At 51.9% G+C, this 10,959-nt stretch overlaps 1 protein-coding gene across 5 annotated transcripts in view; it reads left to right on the forward strand.

Moving 5' to 3' along the window:
* CYP4F22 (cytochrome P450 family 4 subfamily F member 22) overlaps positions 1-9,917 on the forward strand; it is a 49,894-nt gene extending 39,977 nt beyond the window's left edge. For 4 of the 5 annotated variants that reach the window (XM_070519283.1, XM_070519287.1, XM_070519285.1 and 1 more), the window contains 7 exons: positions 3,662-3,929; positions 4,888-4,954; positions 5,063-5,192; positions 6,859-6,992; positions 7,807-7,871; positions 8,464-8,546; positions 8,923-9,917. In XM_070519283.1, coding sequence (XP_070375384.1) covers positions 3,662-3,929; positions 4,888-4,954; positions 5,063-5,192; positions 6,859-6,992; positions 7,807-7,871; positions 8,464-8,546; positions 8,923-9,100 — 925 coding nt within the window. In that variant the 3' untranslated portion in view covers positions 9,101-9,917. The remainder of the gene's footprint in view (positions 1-3,661; positions 3,930-4,887; positions 4,955-5,062; positions 5,193-6,858; positions 6,993-7,806; positions 7,872-8,463; positions 8,547-8,922) is intronic. The other variant, XM_014853529.3, reaches the window with a different exon arrangement.
* Positions 9,918-10,959: the final 1,042 nt, after the last annotated feature.

Here is a 10,959-nt window from a genome sequence, read left to right on the forward strand (position 1 = left end):
TTCAGTTTCTTAGGATAGATACCCAGTAGTGGGATGGCTGGGTCATAAGGTATTTCTATTCTTAACTTTTTGAGGAATCTTCATACTGTTTTCCATAGTGGCTGCACCAGTTTGCATTCCCACCAACATTGTATGAGGGTTCCTTTTTCTCCACAGCCTCTCCAACATTTGTCACTCTTGGTTTTGGATATTTTTGCCATTCTAACAGGTGTAAGGTGATATCTTAGTGTAGTTTTGATTTGCGTTTCCCTCATGATTAGTGATGATGAGCACCTTTTCATGTGTCTATTGGCCATCCGTATATCTTCTTTGGAGAAATGTCTGTTCATGTCCCCTGCCCATTTTGTAATTGGGCTATTTGATTTTTTATTGTTGAGTTGTGTGAGTTCTTTGTATACTATGGAGATTAACCCTTTGTCAGATAAATAACTTGTAAATATTTTTTCCCAATTAGTTGGCTGTTTTTTTGTTTCAATCCTGTTTTCCCTTGCCTTGAAGAAGCTCTTTACTCTGATGAAATCCCATTTGTTTATTCTTTCTATTGTTTCCCTCATGTGAGGGGTTATGGTGTCCGAAAAGATTCTTTTGAAACTGATGTCAGAGAGTGTACTGCCTATATTCTCTTCTAGAAGACTTATTGTTTCAGGCCTAATCTTTAGGTCTTTGATCTATTTTGAGTTTATTTTAGTAAATGGTGAAAAAGAATGGTTGATTTTCATTCTTTTACATGTGGCTGTCCAGTTTTCCCAGCACCATTTGTTGAAGAGACTTTCTTTTCTCCATTGTAGTCCCTCAGCTCCTTTGTCGAAGATTAGCTGTCACAGATGTGTGGTTTTATTTCTGGGCTTTCAATTCTGTTCCATTGATCTGTGCACCTGTTTTTGTACCAGTACCATGCTGTTGTGATTACTGTAGCTTTGTAGTATGTTTTGAAGTCAGGGATTGTGATGCCTCCAGCTTTGTTCTTCTTTCTCAGGATTGCTTTAGCAATTCAGGGTCTTTTGTTGCCCCATATGAATTTTAGGATTCTTTGTTCAATTTCTTTTTTTTTTTTTAAGATTTTATTTTTTTCCTTTTTCTCCCCAAAGCCCCCCGGTACATAGTTGTATATTCTTCGTTGTGGGTCCTTCTAGTTGTGGCATGTGGGATGCTGCCTCAGCGTGGTTTGATGAGCAGTGCCATGTCCGCGCCCAGGATTCGAATTGACGAAACACTGGGCCGCCTGCAGCGGAGCGTGTGCACTTAACCACTCGGCCAGGGGGCCAGCCCCCTTTGTTCAATTTCTGTAAAGAATGACATTGGAATTCTGATTGGGATAGCGTTGAATCTGTAGATTGCTTTAGGTAGTATGGACATTTTAACTATGTTTATTCTTCCAATCTATGTGCATGGAATGTCTTTCCATCTCTTTATGTCGTCCTCGATTTCTTTCAAGAAAGTCTTGTAGTTTTCGTTGTATAGATCTTTCACTCCCTTGGTTAAATTTACCCCAAGGTATTTTATTCTTTTTGTTGTGATTGTGAATGGGGTTGAGTTCTTGAGATCTTTTTCTGTTAGTTCACTGTCAGCATATAGAAATGCTACTGATTTATGTATGGTGATTTTATACCCTGCAACTTTGCTGTAGTTGTTAATTGTTTCTAATAGTTTTTCTATGGATTTTTTTGGGGTTTTCTATATATAAGATCATGTCGTCTGCAAACAGCGAGAGTTTTACTTCTTCGTTGCCTATTTGGATTCCTTTTATTTCTTTTTCCTGCCAAATTGCTCTGGCCAAAACCTCCAGTGCTATGTTGAATAAGAGTGGTGAAAGTGGGCACTCTTGTCTTGTTCCTGTTCTCAGAGGGATGGGTTTCAGTTTTTGTCCGTTGAGTATGATGTTGGCTGTGGGTTTGTCATATGTGGCCTTTATTATGTTGAGGTACTTTCCTTCTATACCTATTTTATTGAGAGTTTTTATCATAAATGGATGTTGGATCTTGTCGAATGCTTTCTCTGCATCTATTGAGATGATCATGTGGTTTTCGTTTCTCATTTTGTTAATGTAGTGAATCACGTTGATTGACTTGCGGATGTTGAACCATCCCTGTGTCCCTGGTATAAATCCCACTTGATCATGGTGTATAATCTTTTTGATGTATTGCTGTATTTGGTTTGCCAAAATTTTGTTGAGGACAAAAAGAAACCCTGTACGTCTTAGCACTCACCCCCCCTTCCCACTTCTCCACCAGGTCGAAGCAGTCGGGAGCTTCCTGCTCTCTCTTTGGTTTGTGTGCTACAGAAATTTCATATAGATGGAATTACATGGACTTTTGTGTCTGGTTCCTCCCACTCAACATAATGTTTTCAGATTCATCCATGTTGTAGTATGTATCAATAATTAATTTTTTAAATTGCTGAATAATATCCCATTCACTACATAATACCACACTTTGTTTATCCACTCATCCACTGATGGACAGTTGATTGCTTTAAACGTTTTGGCTGTTATGAATAACATTGCTATAAACATTTGGGTACAAGTTTTTGTGTGAACAGATGTTTTTAATTCTCTTGGCTATGTTCCTAGGAGTGGAATGGCTGGGTACGTTCCTAGGAGTGGAATTATGTGATAATTCTATGTTTAACCTTTTGAGGTACTGCTAGACTTTTTCCCAAGGTGGTTGCACCCTTTTACATTCCCACCAGCAGTATGTGAGGGCTCCAATTCCCCCACACCCTCGCCAGCACTTATTATTATCTGTCTTTTTGATTATAGCTATTCCAGGTGAAGTGGTATCTCACTGTGGTTTTGATTTGCATTTTCCTAATGGCTAATGCTGTTGAGCATCTTTTCCTGTGCTTATTGGCCATCTGCGTATCTTCTTTGGAGCAATGTCTATTCATATCCTTAGCCCATTTTTTAATTGGTTTGTCTTTTGATTATTGATTTTTAAGAGCTCTTTATATATTTTAGACACAAGCTCCTCATCAGATAGATGAGTTGCAAATACTCTCTCCCACTCTGTGAATTGTAGCCATTTAGTTCTAGTGATGCTACGTCTCTCTGAAGGTCATCATTCCCTCTTTGGGCCTGTTTTAAAATGTACCCAGATTTTGCTTTTATTCAGGTGTTGTGAGGGCAACAGATCAGGAGACGACTGCCGCTGAAAACACAGTTGGTTGCTTACAGTTCCCGAGAGGAGGGGGCCCACACACCACGCAGGGCCACGTGGGGAAGTATAGGGTCAGCCAGGAGAAAGCATGAAAAAGCCTTTTTTTGTGGGGAGAAACAGGTGAGGCAAAGTATGAACTTGAGATGGGCTGGTCTGAGTAATTTCAGCAGGCTCTGGGGGGTACGCGCTGTCCCTGGTTGACCAGTACCTGGCCCTGGGGTGGACTGCGGCAGGGGATGCTGGCTCAGGCTGATAAATTTTGGTAATGGGCTCTGGATTGGTTGGTTTGCACATGAAAGACATGCTCCTGGGTGATTCGTTTGCAGTCCCTAAGAACTGTCTAGTCCTGGGAGGGGCTGTGTGTCCCCAGCCAGTGAGGCCCAGATGGCAGAGCATGGAGAATTCAGAAAATAAAGTTACCATAGGGCCTCTCTTTGGCACCTCCCCACGGGGAGAGGAAGCTTGTCTGGGGGACGAGCCTGGCTCACGGCCCTTCTCCCTGGCAGGAAGATGAGCGACTACATCACAGCCATCATCGCGCTGAGCGCGCTGGTGGTCCGGCGGCAGTACACCCTGCACCACCACCTCGACTTCATCTATTACCTCACGGCCGATGGGCGGCGCTTCCGGCAGGCCTGTGACACTGTGCACCGCTTCACCACAGAGGTCATCCAGGAGCGGCGGCGGGGGCTATGCCAGCAGGGGGCTGAGGCCTGGCTGAAGGCCAGGCAGGGCAAGACCTTGGACTTCATCGATGTGCTGCTGCTGGCCAGGGTGAGGCTGGGCCCCGGCGGGCAGCCTCCTCACAGCTTATAGCACCTTTGTAAAATGATTAATGTCCCAACTAGCGCTGATCCAGGATACAGGCAGAGGCAGAACACACGAGACTGGCTGGCTGAGCCTGCTGGGGCTGCTGAATACCACAGACTGGGGACTTAGACCACAGAGATCAACTTTGTCAGTACTGGAGGCTACAAGCCTGAGATCCAGGTGTGGGCAGGGCCGGTTTCTTCTGCAGCATCTCTCCTTGGCCTGTAGATGCCGTCTTCTCCTGTGTCTTCATGTGGTCATCCCTCTGTGTGTGTCCGGGTCCTCATCTCCTCTTCCCATGAGGACACCAGTCACATTGGATCAGGGCCCACTCTCATGACCTCATTGAAACTTAATCACCTCTGCAAGGCCCTTCTCCAAATACAGTCACATTCTGAGGTCCTGGGGTTTAGGATTTCAACATATACATTCCAGAGGGGCATGAACACACTTCAGCCCACAACTTTTACAAAGAGGAAATACAAGACTTGAAGAAATGCGACACTTGCAGAGAGAGGTGGTCACCCTTTGGTGGCGCTTCTGGGTGTTCCAAGCAGCACCTGGGTTCTGGATTCAGACAGTTCTGGCTCTAACCGTAGTCATCTGACTCTTCTCTCTGAGCCTCAGTTTCCTCATTTACAACATGATAATCCTAAGACCTGATCATGAGATCGTTGTTGGATATCTGGCAGGATGTGTGGTGCTAGGAGCTACTGAGGAAATACGAACTCCCCTCCCCCCCCGCCCTCTGACTCTCCTTCCCTCTTTCCGTCTTTCTTAGACGAGTGGCACACCTCTGCCTCCTGGGAATCCTTTCTCCCATAGCTTGGCTAAGGGAGGGGGGGTGTCTTAACTTTGGAGGAGCACCTGGGATGTGGTGAGCAGGAAGAACTGGGCTGAGCATCTTCTCTGCCCATTCCAGGATGAAGAGGGGAAGGAACTGTCAGATGAGGACATCCGAGCTGAGGCGGACACCTTCATGTTTGAGGGTGAGGACCTGGCGTGAGGCTGGGGCAGGGGTGTGAGGGCCATTGTCTGAAGATAGCATCTCTGCCATCTTCAGGCAGCCTCCACTCAAGCTCCTCATCTCCCTGCAGGTCATGACACCACATCCAGTGGGCTCTCGTGGGTGCTGTTCAACTTGGCCAAGTATCCAGAGTACCAGGAGAAGTGCCGGGAAGAGATCCAGGAAGTCATGAAAGGCCGGGAGCTGGAGGAGCTGGAGTGGTCAGTATGGGGTCAGGGGGATGGAGGGGGCAGGTGGCGTCAAGAGCCTTGGGTATGAATCTCTCTGCTCTACCACTTATTGACTGCCTGACCTCAGACAAGTCACTTAAGCTTCCTCAAGTTCAATTTATTCAGCTGTAAAGTGGAGATGACAGTGATGCCTGTGCCCATCTTGTAATGCAGGAGTTCTTAGTCAGGAATGTCTTTGTCAGCAATGGTTGCAGTAATGCTGCATAACAAACAGCCCACAAACTCAGAGGTTTACAGCAAGCATTTATCTCCCATTCTTGTCTGCACATAGTTCTTGCTCTTGTCTGCACGTTACTCTTGTTACTGCTGGATGCTGCTGAGCTGAGTGGGGTTGCTTCCAAACTGAGATTTGGGTTCAGGTCTGCCCCACCTATCCCCTCATTCCTCTTGGGCCAGCAGCTACCCTGGCATGAGGCAGAGTCCAGAAGCACAGAGAGCCACACAGCTTAAAACCTCTGGTTCATCATAACATTGCATTAGCTAAAGCAAGTGATATCGCCCAGCCCAACATGAATGGGGCAGGACACTGACAGTCATCTGCTGCTTAACGACGGGGACATGTTCTGAGAAATGCATCGTTCGGCAGTGTCGTGGTGGGAACAACACAGAGTGACTTACACAAACCCAGATGGTCTAGCCTGCCCCACACCTAGGCTCTGTAGCACTAATCTTATGGGACCACCACCGTATATGCGGTCGGCATTGACCGCTCCACCCACCTGCACAAAAGGCACTGCAGTGCCATGGGGCAAAGAGCAGGGCTGTATGATTCAAATGTGAGGGGAAGGGCAGAGTCAGGAGAAATAGTCCAAACTACTTCAGATGTCTGCGTGGAGAGCTGATGCTGGGGGACGCAAAGAAAACCCAGCATTAAATATCGTCGGTCACTGACAAAGCTCCTTTCGGTTCCCTGTCGACCTTTCAAATTATGGTCTCAGGGAGATGCTCTCGCTGTGTGCCACTGTATCTTCAACACCTTGCTGGTCCTTGCTAATCTGCCTTTTTAGCAGCAAGACGATGCTGCAGGCCCTGAGATTGGCGGGAGTCAGTGTCTGGCCAGGAGTCAGTCATCCGCTTGTCTTTCCAGGGTGTTTGTCTCTAGGGACACAGCTAGTCAGGCATGCTCTTTGCTCTTTGCCCTTCACGGTAGCGACACAAAGGTTCTTTGAAAGAGAACCTCTTGGTGTAAAGAAAACAATCTAGACCACAAACCAAGAGTTATAATTCATCCAATTTTGGGCCCTGAAGTCCAAAGGAAAATAAAATTAAGTAAATAGTAGCATAAGGAGAGGATATACAGGTTTTAAAATACTGAATTCGGTCCATACGGGCTGGCAAGTCACTGCTGCCCGGGGTCGGCCCGTCCTGGCCCCTCCCCCGGTGCCCCCTGACCTCCATGCAATGCGTCAGTCAAAGGATTAACGTGGGACCTGCGGAAGCCTGCCAGCCGTGCCCTGATTGGCCGGGGTCAGACCTGTGCACGCTGAGGGTCGGGGTTTGTGCCTGGCACAGCTGTAAACGCCGAAAGTGGGGGCAAGTCTGAGATCCGGGACCGGGTTCCTGCGCGGTTGCTGCTGAGCCCGCGCGCGCGCGTGTTTTGGGGGCTCCCAGTCACCCGGCGCTCCATGCTCCCCAGGGACGACCTGACCCAGCTGCCCTTCACCACAATGTGCATCAAGGAGAGCTTGCGCCAGTTCCCGCCCGTGACGCTGGTCTCCCGCCGCTGCACGGAGGACATCAAGCTCCCCGATGGGCGCATCATCCCCAAAGGTGCCCACCGTGTGCTCCCTGCTGCCCGGCTATGCCCGCCCCAGTGCACCATCCCTGTGGATGGGCAGCGCTCTGTGTGGCTGTTGCTCCTGGGGTGATGGGGGACCCAGGTGTGTAGGGAGAGAAAGAAGTGGGTGAGGCCAGGGGAAGGAAGGGGGTGTGCAGGGTGGCCCTATGAGGGCACACGGATGGGGGTGTTGGTTTCATTCAGGTGCCAGATATCCCCCAGAGAGCAAGTCCTCTCCTGGGTTTTGCTGGGGATCTAGAGAGGCCTCAAGGTACCACCCAGTCTGTGGGAAATACAGCAGGGCACAGATATTCTTAGCCACATGGGGTCAAAGATGGGATAAAGGGAGGGACAGGGGTGGGAGCAGCCCCAAATAGGGAGCAATGCCTCTAGGTGTGGCAGAATGCAGAGAGGACTGCCTGGAAGAGGGAACATGAGAAGTGAACCTTGAAAGCAGGAAGTGAAAGAAGGAACTTGCTTATGGAGCAGAGCCTCAGGGTGCAGACAAAGGCCTTGAATGCCAGGTTGAGTCACTTGAGCACAATCCTCAGAGCAGTAGGGAGCCATGGAAGGTGTCTGAGCTGAGGAGGAGCAATGTCAGTGATGTGAGTGAGAGGGATCCCTGTGTGGTTAGCATGGTAGCCAGAAAGAAGGTGATGGAGACTCTTAGGGAGAAGCAAAGGGAGTGGATGGGGCAGGAAGGGGTGGCAGATGGCTCATGGGAATGCTATGGCTGCAGGGAGAACCAGGGAGGGGGAGGTCTCCAGTGGTTCCCCTTGGCCCCACTGACCCCACCCCTCCCCACAGGAATCATCTGTCTGGTCAGCATCTACGGGACCCACCACAACCCTACAGTGTGGCCTGACTCCAAGGTGAGCTCCTGCCCCAACCCCCCCTTGCCTCGCTTCTTCCTCCTCAGAAGGGGTAATCTGGGGGCAGGGAGCCAGACAGCAGGGCTGGGTACAGGACTTGAGCGCCCCTCCCCCATTGCTTCATTGCTAGTTCATGAGGTCAACGAATATTTATTGAGCACCTACTGTGTGCCAGACCCTGTGCTGGGCACTGAGGACAGAGGAAGATACTGTCTTTGCCCTCAGAGCTCCCAGTGGAGCGTGGAGGAAGAAGACAAGCAAAAAATAAGATCATTTTGGGTACCGATAAATGCACAAAGGAAATAAAAACTGGAGGGGGGGCACTTTAGCTTAGATGGTGAGGAAAGGCCTTGACGAGAAAGAGATGTTTGAGCTGAGACCTGAAAAGTGTGAAGAACGGGGAGGCGGAAACAGCCAGTTCAAAGGCCCTGGGGTGGGAAGGAGCCTGGCATGCCTGCGCACCACGAGACGGGCGTGGCGGGACGGTAGTGAAGTTCTCTGTCCAGCTGGGCTGCTCCCCAGAGGCTGAGGGAGGGAGCCGGGCTGGGATGGCTGGGCCAGCCCCCAACCCACCCCCCATGCCCCTGCCTAGGTGTACAATCCCTACCGCTTTGACCCGGACAACCCGCAGCAGCGCTCCCCGCTGGCATTCGTGCCCTTCTCCGCAGGACCCAGGTAACTTCTGTTTCGCCCAGCCCAAGCCAAGCGTGGGGGGAACGCCGAGGCCAGTGGAGAATCAGGGATGTGCCTGCTAGGAGCAGGGACCACGGCCCACCTAGGTGCCTTTCCGCCGGCCTAGCATCTTCCGCGTGCCCCCAGGGCAGCAGGAGGCCCGAATCAGACTCTGCGCCCGCGTCCCCGGGCACTGAGCACCGGCTGCGTGCCAGACCCCGAGTTCTGGGCTCATATGCTCCCAGCAGCTCTATGATGCCACTGTCCCCGCCTTACAGATGGGGGACAGGTCACCCTCAAAGGGGCAGGTCACCTCCCCAGTCCAGGGGCCCTGCTCGCTCGCACAGCGGCTGGGCTGAGCCCGCGTACCCTCCCTCAGGAACTGCATCGGACAGAGCTTCGCCATGGCCGAGATGCGCGTGGTCTTGGCGCTGACGCTGCTGCGCTTCCGCCTGAGCGTGGACCGCACGCACAAGGTGCGGCGGAAGCCGGAGCTTATCCTGCGCACGGAGAGCGGCATCTGGCTGAACGTGGAGCCGCTGCCTCCGCAGGCCTGAGCGCGGCGCCCGCGGATCCCGGGCCCGGGCCGCGCCCCGGGAGGCCGCGCCCCCAGCTCCTGGGGTGTAGGCCCCGCCCCGCGAAGGCCCGGGCCGCCGCGGAGGACCAGGGTCCAAGGAGCCGCCTGACGCTGCCGGCCACGCCCCCAGCCCGAGGCTCCGCCCCTGAGCGTCCGGTCACGCCCCTTGAGGTCCAGGTCCCGCCCCTTGAGCGTCCGTTCCTGCCCTCCAGCTGTAGGGACCGAGCTCGGCCACGCCCCCTCAGGCCCGGGCCCCTTCCCCGGGATCCCGCAGATTCGGGTCTCCAGGCCCCGCCCACAGAGCCTTCCAAGGGCCGAAGACCCGCCGCCCAAGGCCTCCCGGATTCAAGCCGGAGCCTCGCGGACCCCGGCTGGCTTCTATATGGAGGACTTGGGGGCTGGAGCCGAGGTCAGAGCTTTGAACCCGAACATCACCTTCCTGAGGCCCCCGGCTCGCATGGACTAACTCTGCAGGCATCAGCCGGCATCCAGGGCCCCGGCTGTTTGCTTTTGCTGTTTTGTGAACCCAGACCCTCCCTCGCAAGCCCCTTCCTTCTTCCCTCGCTCAAAGGCCTTTTTGCTGAGTGCTCTGATTTTTGCAGAATAAAAGCAGGAGATACAGACATCCCCCACCGTCCACCCGCTAGCCTGGCCAGACCCTGACACCCGGAGCCCAGCCAGGAAATGAGGGGCCCTGGACAGTTGGGAGGCAACTGGGGGAAGCTGTGGGCTGGGGGGCTGGGAAGCCATTTGTCCTCCATCATAAACTCACAGTTTTGGGGAGAGTTTGTGCATTCCTTAATTTTGTCAATTGCCCACATATGGATTGTGTCTGCTGGCACTGGGCCAGGAGCACAGCTGGGCCCAACTTCTGCCCTTGAGAGGAGGGGCACGGATGTTGAACAAATAATTCCACACGTAAATTTATTTACAACCCGTGACAGGTGCTCCCAAGGAGAGGCCCTTGGTACTGGGTGAGCATAACAGGGGTGGGGGGTGGCTCAGGGAGAGCATCTCGCTGAAGAAGGAGTAGAAGCTGAGTGGTGACAAGGGAGAGAAGAAAATTTCAGGGAATAGAAACAGCATCTGCAAACGTCCTCTGGTGAGGGCCAGCATAGGATGCTTGAGGAACTCACAAGGGGCCAGGGTGGCTGGATCTGGGGAGTGGGGGCAGAATGGAGGAAGGATGGGCAGGAGCCAACTGTGCAGGAACTGTGGGTCATATCAGAGTTCAGGCTTTATGCTGAGGGCAATAGGGAGCTATAGAGTGTGTGTGCCCCCAGGGGGCAGGACAGGTCTTTGTTAGAACAGGGCTGGCAGGGAGGTGGTTTGGAATGGGGGGGGCACTGGGCACTGGTAGCTTGGGGAAGAGGGAGGTGGGATAGGAGGGGGGGCGCTGAGGGAAGGAAGACATAAGGGTGATTCCCAAGTCTTTGGCTGGGGGAACTAGAGAGTGGATTAGCCCCTGATATGGTGCTGTGGAAGGTGGGGCCATACAATGCCTACAATGATTATATCAATTCATCAAATATTTATTGAGCATCTGCTGTGAGCCAGGCAGTATTTGAGCCCTTGCATAATTGATATTCTGGAGGGAGGAGATGACAAACAAACAATAAATAAGAAAGTTCACAGAGGGCCTTGGAGGCCGCGGAAAGGATTTGAAGTTTATTATGACAGAAATGGGGAGCCATGGGGCGTGGGTTCGGGGCAGAGGGACGGGATTTGTCATACAGTCTTTGTGGTCTCTTTCGGCTGCTGTGTGTTGAATAGAGACTGTGAGGCGAGGATGGGACTAGGAAGACCAGGTGGGGTGAGCTCAGTCCAGGTGAGAGGTGA

Source organism: Equus asinus, chromosome 10 (assembly GCF_041296235.1).
Source record: "Equus asinus isolate D_3611 breed Donkey chromosome 10, EquAss-T2T_v2, whole genome shotgun sequence".
Taxonomy (NCBI): Eukaryota; Metazoa; Chordata; class Mammalia; order Perissodactyla; family Equidae; genus Equus; species Equus asinus.